Here is a 20,696-nt window from a genome sequence, read left to right on the forward strand (position 1 = left end):
ACCTTGGAAATTTTAGCAGCAATTTACGCTAAGTATAACTAATCTTCCAATACCCACCTCATTTCCAGGAGGATAACTTACAGATGCACAAGCCATCATAGATATATGTCACACTGGCAAATCATGGGCATATAATGCAAAAAATTTAACTTCTTGCATTTCAGGAAATGCTATGTTATACCTATTTATTTAATTTTATTCTGCAACACTCCACGAAGATATTATTCTCCCATTTATGTTTATTAAAGGACTATGGAAGACTCACATGCCAAGTCAGGAAAAAATCTCCAGGCTTGGTTAAAAATAATCTAGTGTTTAGGGAGAACTGTGAGTAGCAACAAACAAGCCCCAGACAGTGTCAACGGTCAGTTTGCAAAGCTTTTACTGAAAATAAATCATCTCCTTCCACATGTGTCAATAAACAAATGATTAATTTTACAAAAAAAGACACTGTCAATATTTTAATGGTTTTTTATTTCTTTTACAATGTGGCTATTGAATTGCTATACAGCTGGATATTTCCAAAGTAGTCTCTTATTACAGATGGCATTTCCAAGAGCATTTTATCTGACTGTGCATTTTTAACCTTTATGGTACTGCTTTGTATAGATAAAATAGAATGATCCACGTGGCTAGGTACTGATATAAATAGAAGTATGTTCACTACTGTAAAAGTTGAACCACTTTTCTATGCAAAGTAGGCATAAGAATCCTGAAAGATTTGGTGATACTTATTAAAAATGCTATAAAGTTAGCAACATATTTAAAAACTACTAGTTTTTCTTGAAGTAATAACTTTATTTAATCAAAAGAAAGTAAAATTCTTCTTTAGAGTTGACAATAGGTCCTAAATCTAGAACATGGGAAGTGTAAACCTTGAAAGTAAAATAAATAAGAGGCACTTTAAAGACCTGTAATGAGTCCCCAACTATTCAACAGATGCTACCTGAACAACAGATAGAGCTTCAGCAAATATTTCTTTTTTAATTTATATTTGCATAGTCTGCATATGTTTTCAAATGAAATTGTAAAGGTTAGGGCCAAGGTTTTTTGACTTAGATTGATGTTAAAGTTTTTTAGCTAGGCTTGAAGAATATAAAGTAAGGATCAAAAAATAGAGAAGTTATCCCCCCAAAATAAAAGAATATATACTCCAGTTGCTTCACAAAGTAAAGAAACTTTTATTTTAGCCACATGAGCCAATATGCTCTGGTTTGTTTAGGGTTTTTTTATTCTTTAAAGATAGAAAGAGATTCTAGACCATGTTGAAGAGTATCTCATATTGTTCCAGGTGAGCTATTAATATAATAGTTTTTTTAATCCCCATATAACCTTAACCTTTTACATTTCTTACACAGGTTTTATATGAGATGTAATTATAATTCAAGTTAATCGATGATGCATGGTAAAAGAATCACAGTGACATAAGTATGTATGAGACATAATATTCAGAGTTGAAGAGTCTCATAGTGACATTGTGAGGAGAAAAATAAATAAATAAAACTAATACAGCTTTAAATATCTGTGTAAACCATTTTGGTATTTCAAACCCTAAAAATACTAAAACACCTTAGTCATAATTACATGGTTAAAAACATTTATGTCTACCGGACAATCTAATTTTCACTGCATTCACTTGTGTCAAATACTGCTCAGATGTTCATAGCCCTCAACTGGGATAGCTGAGCTAGGAACAGCAAGACCATAAACTCTTCTCAGGTTTGCTTCATTTAACAGCAGCCCCAGTAACATCATTCTCTTCTTCCTAATAGAACCCCTCTCCACCCCAGTTGGTGCACACAGAGGTGGGATTCTGAATTCCTGCACGTTGTCTCTCACTCTGCCTTCATGCTGACACTTCTCATCCTCCCTTCGTGTTTCTTCTTCAGCCCTTCCCCCAGCAGTACTGCTTTGTTTTCACTCAGCTTAACCTGGCTTCCTGGGCTGCTTTCTACCTTTCAAAAGCAGTAATTTAAAATATTGAGTATTCAGTTAGCAATTAAAAAATAGAAACTCTGTGTCAGACAACTAATTCCCTAAGTCCACTGCAAATTAAGTGCAGCTCCATACCTTGGAGAGTCTACTCTACTCAAGAAAGGCAATGCTCAGAATGAAAATGTTTCCTGAGCTGGATACTCAAAGCAGGTAGAATATGAAAGAGCCCTGTGCCAAAAAAGGTAGGTTTGTAGCTAAGTAGAGCCTGTCAGCCACCCTTGAAATTAGGAGGTAAAGCCCCAGCTGATGTCAGCTACTCCTTCAGCCAATTTAGGCACCTTCTGCAAGCAAATGGAAATAGTCCACCTAAGACTTGAACTGCATTTGGGAGGTGCCTATCTTCCTTTTCCTGTCTTCCTAGGAAAACTAACCTAGGTGTCTCAGGTGGAGTGACTTTGGGCTGACAAAAGTAAAATTAAAATCCAGATTACCACAAATCTGTCTTTAGTGACTATGAAGAAAAAAATATTGATAAGAAGTTAAAAATTAATTTACCCCAGTTTATTTATAGCAGGTCCATAGCAAAGGTAGATCCTTCACTCTCACAAAACTGTAATTTGGTAAACAAAATTTATTAGAAATATTAACTTATTGGATATTTTACCCTCCATCTACAAATCAATTTATCTCACTTTTGTCCATATTTTGCCTCCTTTGGCAAGTGTGTAAGGCACAGATATTCACACAATGAAAACATTAGGATTTCACTGGTTTCTTAGGCAACTGAATGCTGTATACTAAGTAATGAAAGTGTTCAGTGATGATGAAATACATTTTACCTCATTAAGTAGCTAATCAGTTATTTCAATATTCTGTAAAACTGATTCAGTTCAATGCTGATAATAAATAAAACCTCAAACACAGCACACTGTTTGAAGAAAAACTCAACTGAACTTTTTCCTGGAAGACTACATAAGAGTTCTTCAGAAAACATATTACTTCTTTGAAGTACAGATCCTTTTTCCTATTTAATACAATTCCCAAGTTAAATAATATCTTTGACCAAAATAAACTGTAAGAAAACACTAGCAAGAAACTTACCATTTCTGAGCATTTTCCAAATTGCTCTCTTCTTTTTTACGTTCTTCTTTAGCTGCCAATGAAAAACATTTTAAAGATATAAATTACTGCCTTACCATTTTAGAGATCCCAGAGATTAAACATCCCTTACATTTAAAATTGGATAGTTTCTATACTAGATATAATAAAAGTGATAAACACTTGCTAATTTTCAATTTTTAATTATTTCCTGTACCTAATGAATGCTTCTAATGGACAAATAATTGGAAGTTCATTTGGAGTTGAACAGGTACTGAACATAGTTACAGATCCATATAGCTACCACATTTTATTCTGGAAGGTGTAAAGTGAAAATACTTTAAATGTATGGTACGCACATGACTTTTTTTGAAAAAGCAGTCAAGAGTATGAAATACGGTTAGTGAATTTGAGTCTCTCTGCTACAGAATGCTCAAAAGAACTACTTAAAAGGATTTGATTTTCAGAAGACAGGCATTCTCTACTGTTGAAAATGTTTCCTGAGCTGGATACTCAAAGCAAAAGCACTAGTTTTTGTTGATCAAGTCTTCTTAATACAATGGAGCAACTTCAGCTGCAGTAGAATACTACATATATAACACAATACTATCGTGGAAAAGTTGTTACTAATCCACATTAGAATAATTCTGTAAGTGCTAATGTCAATATAAACAGAATTCAGACACTTCCATATACAAAGATAAAGAAGTGTATCTTTTTATTGCTCAGTCTATAGGAGTGGCTGGTTGAAATACAGCTACAAACTGGAGTTCACAGACAAGGACATCGAGAAATTGGTCCCGAATGACTCTACTTCATTATAAGGCTACTGACAAAGAGGTTTGTACTATGACAGTCAAAAAAAAATAAAAATAAAAAATGGATTATTTCAGCACATTTGCTGTTAACAAAACAAATTGATTTCAATTCATATGCTTCCCTATGTTGGGCAAATCTGTTGGAGATACTCAGATTATTTCGGTATGGCAATAGCCAGAAACAATGTTGTGTGACCTTTGCAAGGAAAGCAATTAATTCTATAACATTAGATTTTCCACCTCAAACCTTGGTGGCAAGACAGTTGCAATTGAAATAGATAGGGCAGTTTCGATTTGTTTGCATTCATCTCAATCTCCTGAAAATTCAGCTAAAGTAAACCTACTAAACTTAATTCATTATCTGACAGGTCTTTCATTTTATATCATTAAAAGCAGAAAACATAGGTTGGAATTCTGATGATTCATAATGATACAAAATAACTGCATAAACTGAACTGTGTATAAAATTCTACACTTCATTATTACATTAATAATTTCTTTCTGCTTGTCAAGGAGATGAAAAATTCAGTAGGGCAAATTTATCAACATAACTACATTCTCAGCTACAACAGAAATTGAATATCTTCAGGTCCCTGCACACAAAACACAGTAACTAACAAGGACAACGTGCTCATACAAATATAGTTAGGTGGCAAGACCTGACCTACTGTCTTTTGATCTTGCAAGAACAGAATAAGGAAAGATAGTGGAAAGAAATTTTAAGTTGTTAGAGAAAGTAAAAAAAAACTATGTGGCTTTTAGGAAGGAACACACAACGTTTACATTAATATAACAGTGTATGTGTTTATGTACCAATAAGAGGGAAAAGAGGAAGGAAGAAAATACTTTATTATCTGACAAACAGTATTTTTCATATTTTTAACTGTAAAAATGTCCACTTAGGAATTGTTTAAAAGCATTTATTGGAAATTCAGATGTTGAGATTTGTTAAGAAAATGAATTGGCAACTCTATATAACAAATTATATGTAAATAGGTGTTATAAATATTACATAATGTGTAGGACAAGAAACCAGAGCAATTCATTAATCTTCCATAAAATTTATAACTGATTTTCCGCTCAGAATTTGTAATATCCTGCTTTTTTCCTCCCTCTCCACAACTGCAATAACTAACACAATCCATGCTGTCAGCAAATGTTTCCATGAAACACTGTATTTTCTTCAGGAGTCCTCAAAGACCCATAATCAAGATATCAGTCCTTATCTAAATTTGTGGAATTTCTGAAGGCAATTAAAATGAATTACATAAATGAAAAAACTTATTTCTTTTTATTTCTCTGGCAACACCACACTTGCTTGCACAGAATTTGCTTTTTGCAGAAGTGGGATCACGTAATTCTTTCACCATTAGGCCACATGGTTGATTTCAGTTTCCTCACTTTCCTAAAGTTAAGAATATATTAACAGCCATATCAGACTGGCACAGGGATTTATCCAACCTAATATCCTGACCCTGGCAGGCACTGAAGCAGGTGCTCAGTTAGATTTATGGGCTAGGACAAACACACAATCCTTCCCCTGAGTGTTCTCTGCCTCTGAGATTCTGTAGGTCATACAAAATGTTTCCTGCACTGGATGCCATTTTAGTGTAATCTCAATGGATTCCCTCCTAAGAACTTGCTCATTCTCTGCCTAAGCTTTTAGAAGCTTTTTAGCTTCCAAAAACTTGCTGTGGCAGGAGTACTATAGCCTAACTATGTGCAGCAAATATTGTTTGTTTTGAAATGGACATTTCCTATCACATTCTATTTCTTGTATTAGAGAAAAGCATGACTGCAGTGAACACTGAAATACAGTGATGACTGGCATAAGGTTTTTAATTAGGATGCTTTCAAAGCAAATATCCTCACTGTCCCCATTTATTGAGCATTGATTTGGTTTGCAGATAAGTTCTGGTGCTTGTAAACTGATTTCCATTACGAGGAAACTAAACAGGAAGCTCAACAGTAAACACACTCCAGTACTTAATAGGGACAAAGGGACCGAAGTAACATTTGAGCCTTCAGACAGCTTTGAAACAAGAGGTGGAGATGATCACCTCACAGTAAATCTAGTTCAGAGTTTAAATCTGTACTGCAAACACACTGCTGAGCCAATCCTACTGCACCAACACATCTCATGATGTAACCACAGATGTTCTACCTTACATGTATACAGATTATATAGGGGTCCTTCAAAATTACTTCCCCAAAGCTGCATTTGGTATGGAGATACCCTCCTGTCTGGTCTTCAAGTCATTAGTCTTGACCAGTTTTGAAGATGAAAGGAAACTGTCAAATGTAAAGTTTGCTGTCTAGTCTTGCATCTAAATGCAAGTTCTTAATAAGTTCTACTGTTGGATTAGTCCATATCCTGAATGAAGTATCAGATCCTGTCCTACAAGAAGCAGACAATCTTAGTCAATATAACATCTCTGAATACAGATATGAAAGTCAGGATCAACTAAGAACTGCTGTGTCTTTCTACAGAAAAGAGCTTTGAAAGGAAAACAGGTATTTATAAAATATACAGTTCTAATTTGCTGTAAGAAGTAATTTGTAATACAGCTGCAGACTCTGAAGACCAGCCACGAGTCTTACTCATCTTGCTGTCTGTATCTAGCTCAGAGAATAAGCAAAAAAAGGACTATGATCTTATGAATTTGCCTTATGAATCTAAGATGTTTCTAAGACTTCCTTCTACTGAAAAGCAGAAGCGAGCATTTGAAGATTCATGACCCTGTAACAGTTTTAAAAGTGAAATGGTAAAATGGTAAAAAAATCCCCCAGCTTATTTCTTCTACATATTCTACTTGCTGAGGATGGAACAGCATGTGAAACACTATATTGAAAATGAGACATTACCAGAAAATATTTATTTTTAATAGGTCTAATATATGCACAGCAGCTTCCAGTTACAACAAAATGAATACCTCTTCATGCATCAGGCTACTATGAAATAGTTCCCTAAAGAATGAAGGAAAGAAAAAAGTGGATACCAGCATAGACTGAAAACTGGAGAAGGTCGGTAACTAACAGAGGCAAGCACAGAATGATGATGCACTGAGGGGAAAACGAAGAAAGAAAAACTCTTTCTTGGGTACTCCCAACTGCACAAAAATCTGCTACTTCTGTCCCTCTAGTGAGAATACTCATTGATTCTGATGGATAAACTTTCTGGTATTTCTCTCTGACCTTAAATATAGGAATACATATAAGAAGGATAATTCACACAAGTGTACTGATCTAGTTGTATCCATTGCAGCTTTTTGTGGGAGGCGTGTCCAAGGCACAGCTTTTTTTTTTTTATTTTTCAGTATCTTATTATCTTCAGAATTGAAAGATCTGATGCATAAAGTTTTATAAATTTTCTAAGCATTTTGGAGCAATGATAATCTTCAAAATTACAAGAAAACCTAGACAAGTAGCAGTCAGGATGGAGACATTGGAACTCTTAGCTTATATTCCAAGGTTGAGTACATGCTTCATGAACTTTTAGAGACAGGTAAATTACAGAGTTTTCTGCATGGGAAAAACCCTAAAACGAGGTATTTGATTTTTTTGTTTTTGCCTCGAGGAAGGAAATATGTCTTTTCTGACTCATGTCTTCCAACCGACCAGTTAAGATAGAATCTAGGATAAAACATAGACAAAACCAACCAACAACGAACCAAAAGAAAACCCCTAATGACATTCCTTTTGTATCTTTTTAAAGCTTGGACAGAGACTGCTAAAACAGTGACAAAAGGTTATTAGGACATTTCTAGAGAGCCCACATTCCTTACTAGTCAAGACTAAAACCTCTTAGGTAGGCGTGCTGAAAGGTAGTCAAAACATGAAACTCATCCTAGAAACACACTAACCCCCAATCAAGGGCTGAGGAAGAAGAGTATATCTACAGAGAGGTTCAGCTGGGTTATCATTTTCCAAAGTGACAAAAGTCACATTCTATGACTTTGCCAAGTAAGGAGAACAAAACAACAATAGACCTTATTTTCTCACTCTTTTTAAAGCATGAAGACATACCACCATTTGATAACAGAGATCCAAATCTCTTGGATATTATCACTGATGCTATATTTGGGTATCAGAAGCTGAACCCAGAACACTTTATGGCTAAAAGTACACTAAATGCATCTCCACTCTCAAGTACAATTTTCATGCAAGGGAAACTTTTTAATAACTCTGTTTAATCGGGCACTATGAAAAGTAGAAGAAACAATCTGTAGTTTTCAATGCATTGAGGCTTTATTGTTTCGTTGATGATAGCAATGCCAACAGCATGTAACTAGCAATTCATACGAAATGTTCATAATAATCACCAACATCCATTTAATTTCTTTATTCTTACTGTTATCTGACTGTCTAGAAAAACACAGGGCTCTGCATAAAAGGCCACGAAGAGAATACATTGTAAATGTTATAAATGAATAATCTGTATGATATAATACATGAAATACATTTCAATACCTGACACTGTCAGAATCTGCTTTCTTGAAATGTGAATTTTAAAGGAATGGAAATAAAATTAATAGCATCTTTTAAACAAATTAACAAATTTCAAGTGCAAATAAACAAGTACTCATGAAAATACTCATATGAATGCGAAAGAATGTAAAATCACAAAATGAATAGTCTGAAGTTTTTTGCCAATTATGATGTTTCAAAAATCCTAGAGGAGTTGTGTATCCTGATCTAAGAAGAGGTATATTCAAGAAACATCTATCTGTCTAGAACTGTACATAAAAGCTTAATTTTCTCCTATTTCTACATTCTTATATGAGTTACTTTTAATACAACCCTATATTTTGAGACATAATATTACTTTTAATTTTGTTTTGAACAAAGGAATTCTTATTACTTAGAAGACTTCCTATAGAAACATAACAAGCGAGAGAATACATATAGTAGAAAACATTTTCTGTTTCATTTTGGGTTTTGTTGTACTGTATTAAATTTCAAATCTGAAAAAAACATATGACTGCAAATTACTTCACTTGGCTACAGTCCATTATTCTCATGCAGGAGCTTTTTTGTCTTATAAATGTTTTATATTTCAGAAACATTAGAAAGCTTAAGTGTTCTATATACAGCTTCCTAGTAACTTTATAATATGTATTACTTGATAAACTGTTTTTAGCTAGTTACTAACTTCTAATTGGTAGGCTTTATGAACTCAGGGAATTCAACAGACACTCTGGAAATTATATGTAAATATCTGATTGTATGACTAACACAGTTTTCTATTACAGTATATTAGAAGGCAAAAAATCCCCAAAACACATAATCCCATGCCCATGAAGAGATCTTTCTTCTACGCTATCAGATAAAAAAGAAGGTCTGGGAGCAATCGAATCAATGAAACTTGGTCTACTGTAGATCTGTATTTCAGAGTTGGTTCCCAGATGGATTAATTAATGTTTAATTAAGGGTTGAGTTCCTGATACAGCCTTTCTCTCCCTGGAAGGCTAGTAGGGTCACTCTTGTCTTTCTAGCCACATATTTTTATTGAGATTTTAAGAGCTTAATATCTTAGGATCTCTAACCCTGTCACATTTGGTTAAAATTGGCCAATGCATTAAAAATTATTAGCAGGGGAACAATCAACAAACTGTGTAATCACATAAGCCTTATTTCTTTCACCTAGTCATTAAATTAGAAAACAGCACATTTTAACATGGAATTTGGCTACACAACTTTTTTTTAGATGGTTTAAATACTGGTATAGACATCTTAAATCCTTTCAAAATAGTCTTCAGAACACTTGCTGCCATGAGGTCTTAATCATCCTTCCCTGAAACAGTTTACTTTCCTCTGCAGTGGTGCAAATTTTTTTTTTAAACTAAAAACCCAATCCAATGATGAAAATGTACAAATGATTCTATAGGACAAAGAGTGTTTGTGCAGTCTTGGAAAGCTGCTCATCAAGCAAGCTTCCCACAAGTTACAAGGAATGTAAGTTGTCAACCTATTCCTTAGGTATGGGTCAAGGACTAATTAATTAACATTTACCACACAGAAATTGTGAAATATCTGATTTAGTATTTTTAACGTTACAAAACCACAACAAATTGTAGACATTTGTACACACACACAGAGACACAACACCAGCAGAACATGCTCAAGCAACACATTCAAGAAAGTGTTTATTATCAGAGGTAATAAAACAACCTAGGAAATCATGTTTTCTTTTAGAAGTGATAATGCTGTCTATAAATGTGCCAGAAAAAGTGTTGAAGGTTATTTTAGAGAACATTAAAACTAACTATGAAGAAAAAAAAGTTATTTTTCATAAAGTCCTAAATTTCTTAAAATATATTTTTCTTAGTACGATTTTATTGTATTTTGTGAGAGCAGATTTTTAAATTAAAGCTATTTTTCAATTGGCTTCCATATAAAATGTTAATTTTTTCATCAGAATTAGGACTACCATTAGGCTTACTTTCCTGTGTTCTGGAGGTACTAATTACAAAACAAGATTTAGCATTACATTTTTCAATTTATTCCAATTAAATTATTTGAAACTGCATTCTGTTAAAACGTAATCAAGCCATTAATCCCTCATTCTCCCACACTCAGTGTTCCACATAATAAATATTTTTTAAAGCCTACTAGTACTTCAACACTACAGAAATATATTCTAATTCTACTTTCTTACTAATAAACTCCTATAACGTTGTGGTCTAATTCCAAGATTAATCTTTGACTAAATGTATCTAAACAGTTTATGGAACTGAAAAATTAATGCTACTCCTTTCAAACATAATAAGGTTAAATCTGTTCTGTGTCCGGGAAAACTAGATTATCTGTAACTAAAATCTCCTTTTGTAAGCAGAAGTAGAAACTTTAAGGATTGACATGCTTTTATACCAAGGACAATATTTTTAAATAGTTGAATAATTATTAAAAACCAATAAGAAGCAGGAGGTCTCAAAACCAAAAGAATATTATTTAAAAAAATTAATTTGATGGTGAACCAACAGACAAGCTGGCAGATAAAGAATAATTATACAAATATAATTAAAATAATTTCAGAAAAGCTTGTGAAATCTGTGGCCTGAAAACTTTTAGGAGAAAAAATCCACAGCAATACCTCCTCCTGTGGAATGATAACAGTGATTTATGAAGCTCAAAAGTAATTTCTGCTGATTGAGCTCAGTCAAGATTGGTTTCACATGATCAGCTAAAGTACAGCAATGCTCGATGTGTAGCGGCCCCAAAGGTTGAACTCACTAGGATATGCTCTTCTAGGTGATCGAAAGCATGGGGGTGGGGGCTTAAAAGCTGCTGCTTTGTTTTACCTACATTTTCCCTCATTAGGATACGCTCCTCCTGCAAAGTAAGCCAATTCTGGTGGTCGGGAGCAAAGTCTCATTGTAAATGCCCAGCAGGATAGTGGCAAAGCTGAGATTAATTCTCCATAGATTTATATAGACCTTTCTCACTGTTGATTGCTTGTACTGTTTCAAAGGTGTGTATGTTGCCTTTTTTTATTGCTGGTTACTGACTTTATTTCAGCATATGGTGGTTGGCGCCATGACACAAAGTGAACATTTTATACTAGAATTAAAGTGGATATTTGACAGTTTCTGTCAGAAAGTTCAGAGCAAAGAATTTGTGAGACAAGATTTATTGCATATTTTATATGGGACACATCTGTTTCTTTGCTACTTTTCTGTTTAAATAAAAAAAAAAGCAATGAAGGTTCTTTAAGAAACAAAGACTGTCAATAAAAAGCATGAACAGAAAAACTACATTATTTAGAATGAATTTAATAATTCTGACCTTCTAAAAAGGTGCTGCTTGGAACTATGACAGTCACCTTCCCCTTTTTGTTCATCCATATAGACAGGATGGGGGAGGAGAACTTCAAGCGGAATACCCATATTTAAGGGTAAAGAAAATCAAAAGAAAAATCAAATCTAAGTATTGATATCGGATATTCACATATAAAAGTAAGGTGAAATATTAAGGTAGACTTTGCCTATCTTTTTTTAGCATCCATAACTGCATTTTAGTGATGAGAAATTTCTTACAAAACTGCAGATCTACAGCAAACTTTTCCATATTTGTCTATTAATATCACTGAACCTGATACAATTGGGTCTCTGAAGTTCATTGATTTAGTCTTCTTCAAACCTGAATCAAAACTGAATTTGAAGAACACCTAGCAGGATCTTGTTTAAGAAAAAAGTTGTATGCCTTAAATAAGAAAGAAAAAATCTTCCAATAAAACTCTATATTTTTAACCAATAAAATTACTATTTATAAAGATTAATATTTAGTAAGAAACCCTAAGATTGAGCCTAAGAAATATGAAATTCAAATAGCTGGAATTAAACAAGAAACAACTACAAAAATAAACATATTGCTCAAAAATCACGAATGCCTCTGTGAAAAAGCATGCATGACTTAGCTTCTACTTAGAAAATACAACAATAGAAAAATCACTTCTGTTGGACTACATACATTCTACACAAATAGTTACGATAAATAGTTAAAAATACTTATAATATAGGTTCAATACTTTCCCAAACAAAAACATTGTAATTTCCTCTACAAAATCATAAGTATTTGTCTAATTATTTCATACTTCCAATGTAATTAATTTTTGTTTTTAACTCAAAGTTTTTCTACAACCTTGACTTAAGCAGGAAAATTTATCTACCTACTAGTTTGGAAGGCCTGTAATCTGAAATAAAATGAAAAAAAAATGTGGAAAAATAGATGCAAACTTTGACCTGCAATATTTCTCCATCTTGCCACAAATAAAACACAGGATACTAACATTAAAGAGTATTTTGTTCAGATTCTTTTAATTGATGTTTTTACAAGAAACACCAAAATGCATACAAATACAAAGCAAGGATTTTTTTCCTGAGCTTGCCTTCTTTGTGATAAACACATAGAAGAATATATTGGAAAAAAAGGATCCCTCAATTTCTAAATAAGAATCCTACTATTCTCCTTATGGGGGAAGGATGACAGGAAAAATGAAGCATGTGTGACACATTATTCAGGCCATTTAATTCAGTCATTGAAAGCACTCAGATACTATCATGACGAGAGAAATGAGAGTGTACACAAAAGAAAAAAAATTCACATTAGCTTGATTTAAGACTAGGAAAATAACAAGAGTTATTATTGCATCTACCTGATCTATTTTAGTGTTCTACCGCTTGCTTATTTTCTGTTTAATGCTATGCTGGGAGGATCTGGAATTTTCTTCCCACAGTAGATTTAAACATTTATAATGTTCACATTTATCATCATACAAAAGGAGAGAAGAGGATATGAGTATTAGATAATAGGACCAGGGAATGTGACTGCAGCAGCTAAGCCCGTTACTGCAGACTTTCTGCTCACTGAACCTCTAGGGCTTTATTATTACCTTATTGTTTATGAGGTACCTCCTATGTCTTGGAAATGGTTTTTACTGAATAATATTAGTGGATCTGTGCAAAAGGCAATTTCAATTTTCCCATTAGTAGAAGAGTTAAATATAATTCAGTCATAGCTGAAGTTTTATTCGACTACCATTTTGAATCGATATTATCCCTTAAAAACCACAAAACCTATTTCTGAGAAATATAATTAACACAAATCATTTGTATTTCAATTCATTATGCTGTAATAAAATAGTCATAATGAGCTTGATTCCTCTTATTGTTTTTCTCTATTAGAACAGGAAAGTCTTGAATCAACTTTAAAAATCATATGCAGGTGAAAGTAATAATATACTTTGGAATTTGGTTCATCTGCAACTATAACTGAAGAATATTCTTTACATCAAATATTTATTAGAACAACTTACTTTAAAAAATGTTTGGAAATACATAAAATTATTGAAAATATTTTTAAATTTGAAAAGAAATTTTAAATACTGAGAAAATTTACTTCATTCTCACAAAACCCAAACCAATATCAAATTATGGCAAGTGAAAAATGACTGGAATTAAAAAGGCAGGAAAGTCAAAGTTCCCCTACCATTATTTCAAATAGAATTCACAGAATCAGCTCTCCTAACTAAACCTGAGGATTCTCTGTCCTACAAACTGCTCGATTACATTTAAGGAAAGAATCCCTGATGTGTAAAGCTTAATAATCTTTAACATATATATGCTTTATCCAGCTCCCATGTAACTCAATGCTGGATCAGGCCCTTTGTGTAAAACAGAAATTAAGGAATCGCATTGTAAACAGTTACTGAAAACTGTACTGATAACTCCATAGATATTCAAACCAAACACATTTTATAGAGTATTTTTTTCCTCTTAGCATTATACTCTTTCAGTTTGAAGATTTCTGCTTGGCCACAGAGCTACAATGTTGTGTTTAGTCAGGTATCCCTGCCTGTCCTAGGGCACCACAATCCTCTATAATACCTCCTCATTCTGTTCCAGAGATGGCAACACTTTGTGGAGGGAACTTCCAGACTGTAAGACATTCCCAAGATGAAAGACTTCATACACATGCTTTGTACCAACAGTTATATCCTAAAATATGCTGTGCAGAAGCTTAAAAGAAGTCCTTCAAGAAATATTTTTTAGACACTTTCAAAACAGCTGACTTGGGACAAGGTTTAGATGGTTGAAAAATCTTGATGCTAAAAAGTTTCAATTGATTTACATGCTATGAAAGAAGTACCGTTGCAATAAATTTCATACATACATCTCTTAAGAGATATAAAACTACTGATTTCTCCACCTCTGTCAGGGTGCTCAAAAGCAGCACTGTAAAGGCTCTTTGCAGGACAAAGGTACATTTTTAAATATCTTGCCCTGGCATCTGAAGTATTTAGGCTCAAAGATATCACAGAAGTTGCAGGAGAGGTTGAATGATGACCTGAAATTAGATTTTTTTTTTTTATATTTAGGAGAAGTCTGTCTTTAATCACAGGTGTAATCTCACAACACTGTATTATCCATATGGTTTTACTCTGTCATTCCTCAATTTTGAGAGCTTAGTATCAAGCTGGTACTTTAACTTTTAACTAGCTTCAAGCTTCTGATAACTGCCCTAGGAACATTGCGATTGTTATTTTTGTTCTCAAAACAAGGGTCCCGCTACATCTTTTTCAACAACACTGCAGATTTTACCTGTTCTCATTGCTTAAAAAGGAAATCAGAATTTACACCATAAGAGAATCTAATCCAGAGAGCTCCAATTTCTTGATGAAATTTTCAGCATCTAGTATTTTTATCAATCATGCTCAAAAGCATTAAAACAGGATATTCATATGTTTGCACAGGTACGAAAAGTAATTGAGAAAAAGTATTAACATACCAAAATTACAAATGTCCACAGAGAAATTCCACACAAATGCATATCAGATTAAGCATGTTATTGTCATAATCAGTTTGTATTATATGGTAGCAGTGATGGGTATTTCCAAGCTTAATACAAAGACTATGGTGTGAAATTATAGAGAACAGGGGACAAACGTAAACTGAGAGTGACCAGTGTGATGGTAGGTACTAGAGCCTTTTGAGAGAAAGTGTGTTTGGTCCTTTCATTATTTAAATGCATGAACCTCTTCTATCCAATCCTTTCCAATTCTTGACTCTGCTCTTTCCTTGCAGTAGTATCTTTCATATATGTAAATGCTTGCTAAAGTAATGAATCAGGGAGCATCCTGACTTCCTGCAAGGAAAGCTTTGACGTGGATTTAAATGCTATTAGTTCCCTGACTTTGAATATCAGCACAAATAGGGCAAGACGAGGATGTTCACAGCAAAGCAAATCCAGATAAACTGTGTGCTAGCGGAGTTGGCTGGAGAGAATAATGACACAAAAAGTAGATAAATAAGAAATCATGCAGGAAATTCATAAGAATACAGTAAAGAAGAAAGCAGCTGGATTAAAAGAAAAGCCTAATAGGATCCCTGTGAAAAACCAACACACATAACCTACAGTTCTGTTTATCTCTAAGTCTATGATACAGAAACTGGAAGAAATTCAGTAGAATTGAACAGAAAATAGAGGTTACAATGAGAATTCAAAGTGAAAGCTAGAGTCCAGATTGTGGTTATAGTAAAGGTATCAGTAATTCTAGGTATAAATTTTATAACTATCATATACATCATATTTTTGTATTAAATCAAGGGTATCAACAGTAATATTCATTATGTCACTCAGCTGCTATTAATAGGAAATCCTACTCTATCATGGAATGCCAGTGACTTTGTAGCAGCCATGGTAATTCAGTATAAAACAATCAAATTGAAAAGAAGCTGGAAGGAACTGTTGTCTCTAAGAGATTCTCTCCTTGTCTTCCAAGAAAGGATGACATTCCATTTTTTAATTAACAGTTCTTCTAAATTACATTCATATTACACATTCTGATGGAGTGTAAACTTCCAATTTTTATAGTAAGTCATGATATAGTGGAACTGATTATAGCAATTTGATGTATACCTTTTTCAAAAATAATAAACTGAAAGTTTCCTGAGAAGTCATATCTGTAATTAACATCAATTTTAAAGACTTTGATTCTGGTAATTCTTCTGGTAGTGTAGAAGGAAATATTAATTTCAGAGCAAATTCTTGTTCTTTGAATCAGTTCAGTGTCAATATTGCATTAGTTAAGAGGCATATGGATGCAATCACATTCCAGGACAACTTATTTGGTGTCTTATGGACTGAGGCTAGTGTCTAACTATACAATCTCTGAGTAACACAGCAATAAGGTTTGGTACTTTGCAGACTCATGCCAATTTATGTAAATCACTCTTTCATCTGTTTAAATACAACGATCTTTGAGCGATGAAAACAGTTATGACTGTCACAAACAGTTTGAAAGATAAAAGTAATTCTGCTGCTGGCTTATAAAACAGCGTTCCACATCTAAACACAAACTTTGCCTGGTCTGTAATGTCATTGCTGGGAAGGATAAAAAGTTTTAAGCAAACATTATCACTGCAAGGAAGTATGACATATTTTTCATGTTTGACACTGGACATAAATATCCTCCCACACTGTTTAATGTGAGAACTGCATATGCGTGGCAGAGATAATAAAACATCTCAGTGAAAACAAATGAGGAGAAAAAAAGTTATGGTAAGTAGAACAGAAAATAAAGCTTTGAAGTTAAAAGTCATCATATCTGTACATTTTATTCACAAAAGGAAGAATCAGTATTTGATATTCAGACCGAATAGTCACGGAATCTACAAGAGCGTCTCATGCCTTGTAGAACTGGTTATATGTACAGAGATATATTTTCCAGTTGACAGAAGCAGCTTCATAACTGCAGGTAAGAAAATCAGGACAACTCTAAGATCCTTAAAAGTGCTATAGCTCTTCTGTTGTTTACATGCAATATTTTAACAGGCAGCTGGTACTGAAATTCAGTGCTTTAAAAAATTATCCTTGATTTTCTTATTCATTTGTTCAGCATTAAAATGTTCAAGAGCTTTACAAATAAAAGGGAACACAAGTACCATAACCCAATATGTAGATTAAAGCAGAGGAGTACAACCCTAGTGGGAAGACACGTATGTGACTTAATTTCATATACAGTTTTACAATATTTTTCTTTCTTTCTGTTAATATTCTTCTTGGGGAAAAAAGATGTAAATTTATTGCGTAGAAGCAAGAATTTTAAATAGTTCTCAGAGGTTTCTGGTATTTTGGGAAGTCATTATAGAAAAGCTCTACCAAACTGCTTTGAGTAAGGACTTTAAACATAATCTTTATATCTGTCTTAAAAACAACTATAATACTGTCACACTATTAAAGGAAATGAGTACCAATGTAATTTTCTTCCTAATCTTTGACTGTATTAAAATGTATAAAGGTATGTCCCATTAACAGTAAGAGAGAAATAAGAAATGTTATTGTATTGTGAAAATGGTGTCTTGGGAGTATTGTTGACTTCTGATTCACTACTACTAAATAATATTAACATTCTGCTTTCTACTGCATGGACTGCTTTGATAGAAAAGCAGCAAGTTTGAGTGGAAATGTTTTTTTTCCTGTAATAGAATAAATTATCATCCTCCTACCATCAAAATATGTACGAGGCTAATAACTAACAAAAGGTTACTTTCCCTGGGGGCGTAGATCACTATGTAGCTCTCTTGTAGCCCCATTTAGTTACTGGAAGGCTGCTGTAAGGTCTCCTGAGAGCCTTCTCTTCCCCAGGCTGAACAGCCCCAACGCTCAGCTCCAGCCCTCTGATCATCTTGATAGCCTTTCTAATAGAATTTATTTTTTATTTTCTTTCCCAATAGACTACCTCAACAATCCTGTGTCGTGCACTCTAAAAGGTAAATGAGGAAACGTGGATCAAAAGTCCCCTTCTGTACCAGAAATACATTAAAAAGTGCGTTAGACTGGATGCATGCCAAGGTAGCTACTGCAGCCTAAGAAGAAATTACTCCTAAGAAGATATTACTAAGAAGAAATTACTCAGCAGTTAAAATCTGATTTACAGACTTTTTCCATCTAATTGTTAAACTTGTCTGAAGAATGCACTAGCTCCTGAAATAACGCTACAGTGACTAGCTTGGTCTATGACTCTATTTTTCTATTGTATAGTCCCAAAGACTGCATAGTGTTGACCTTTCATGTAGTATACATAAAACTACTAGTACAGCAGTTGTAGCAAAGCTGTAGCAAAGCAATTAATTTAACCAATGTTTCCTAAGTGCTAGGCTAGAATTCTAAACATAGGACAATTTCTTTCACTTCAGGATTAATCTCAACAGATTAATCTATTTGCCAAATCCCTCCCTCTCCATCTTGCTTGTTACCTTAGATGCTTCAGTGTATCATGTGCCTTTCCCAAATAGCTTTGCTTTCCATTGTTAATAAATTTCAAAAACTGTTCTGTCTTGACATCAGACTACTTGCTTCCCAGATGCTGCTGTAAAATAAATTAATTCCTCTAATAGCACAGTCTTCATCATCAAGATGCTTTATTCTTAGAGAAATGAAGAGAAGCAGCTATGCTCTTCCTATGCTAATTGCTATGAATGATAAAGACTTTTTGATGGGCACATTCCAGAATATGAGGGAGGAAACCACACCCAGATTAAAGTTTTTACATGCTTTCTGACCTGGATCCAATGAAGAAGAATTTGGGACCACATTTTGCAAGATCCTGCATGAATCTGTATTATGCATTTCCACGTTTATTAAAATAGACAAAAAATAAAAGTAGCTAAGTGGCAAAATAAGAAATAAATTTAATTAAGGTTATTCACCTACTCCTTTATGCCATTCACTTTCTGGTTTGTTATTATTCTTCAGAGAATGCACAAGGAAAATAAAAAACACTATGAAAAATTAACGCCAATGGCCACCGGCCAGTATCCCTTCCAGTGAGCTGCATAGTTGCAGTAACCAAACTTTTTCTTTTCTACTTTTCAAAAGAGAGTATTTTGCATCTTTGTCATAGTCATCTAACCCTTCTGATTTTTTTTGAATGAGATAGTTTGGTATCAAACGAGTTTTATTCTAAGCAATTCTGAGCAAGAATTTCATGACCTAAAGAGCATTTTAAACCACCCATTAATTTCATGATTTCAAAGGTCTTCTTGCATATCATGGCAATTTAAATGGAAAATACTTACCAACACATTTCTCACCCCCCCAGTAATTCCGTGGGAATACAGTAAGTGTATATTAATTTATACTAATTAGTAGTTTTTCGTATTATAGTAAAACTAGTGTAATTTATTGCATATACTTAAATCTACTAAAGATTACTTCCAATTTGAGAATAATCTAAGCCTTTTTCAAAAACCATGTGCATATCAAATATATCTGATGAAGCATTAAGACAGTTTACACAAGACATCTTTCATGTGGGATTCAAAAAGTACTTGACAAAGATTATCTTTCACTACAAAAACCAGCAAGAACCATTATTAAACATTCTGTGTAACAGAAAAGTGAGACGCTCTCTGAAAAGGATATTAACCAACTCTGCTAGAATCACAAAGTACCTAAACTGGGAATAGAATCTAAAGCTTCTGGCACGTAATTCCCTGTCAAAGGCACTGGGCTACATTACATCCAGCTATACAAAACAGCACTGACATCAACAGAAGTACAGTTTATCCCCTCTAGCATTTTAGAATGTCAGTCTCCATAACACTCACAGTGTTTTTTGTTACAACAGAGCAAGCATTAGATTTAATTGGTATTAATTATCATTAGGAAATGTAAACATTTCAGTTCAAGCAAATCAGTATTTTTTTTCCTTACAGTATTTTCAATTTAGCATTGACTAGAAATGATGGGAATTGTGCGCGTAAGAAAAACTTTAGCGTGTATGACTTCCAGCCTTATTTTCAATCCAGAAGTTTCAGAAAATCATCTGAGTTTTGGATACTTGCTGTCAGCTGGCAAAAAGATAACAGACAATTTTTTCTTACATTTGCTCAAACCAGCCGCAACTCTTTTTTAAACAAACAAAACTGAAAGCAGATGCTTATCGGATGCTCAGTATTATCAGCTAACTCCTAATTTCAGAGAAGCAGGAGTTTACAGACACTTGCCTCTGAGCCTGACATTTGTCCAATGCCTATTCTAGTGTCACAAATCAAGATGTGTTTCTGTGTTATTTTTATCTGTCTTCATTGCAGGATTTTATAGGATTTCCATTCTAATGCCACAGAAAGTGTCACCCACCATTATAAAGATTCAAATCAATCAGGTGATTGATGAAGAAATAGGATCAATAGTTATGGAATCTGACAACCTACTGAAAACTCATCTCAGAATAAGGTAGATGAAACAAAGATACCAAAAGATGAGAAGTTAAATGATACAAAACTAAATGTGTATGATTAGATACCATAAAGCATAACATTATAAAGCAAAAGGAGAACAACA

The 20,696-nt window shown here is 33.6% G+C and overlaps 1 protein-coding gene across 4 annotated transcripts in view; it reads right to left on the bottom strand.

Moving 5' to 3' along the window:
• FMN1 (formin 1) overlaps positions 1–20,696 on the bottom strand; it is a 179,480-nt gene that overhangs the window by 11,680 nt on the left and 147,104 nt on the right. For all 4 annotated transcript variants that reach the window (XM_051791773.1, XM_051791770.1, XM_051791771.1 and 1 more), the window contains one exon: positions 3,037–3,088. In XM_051791773.1, the coding sequence (XP_051647733.1) occupies positions 3,037–3,088 (52 nt within the window). The remainder of the gene's footprint in view (positions 1–3,036; positions 3,089–20,696) is intronic.

Source organism: Manacus candei, unplaced genomic scaffold, assembly GCF_025592945.1.
Source record: "Manacus candei isolate 608988 ecotype Guabito, Panama unplaced genomic scaffold, ASM2559294v1 h1tg000033l, whole genome shotgun sequence".
Taxonomy (NCBI): domain Eukaryota; kingdom Metazoa; phylum Chordata; class Aves; order Passeriformes; family Pipridae; genus Manacus; species Manacus candei.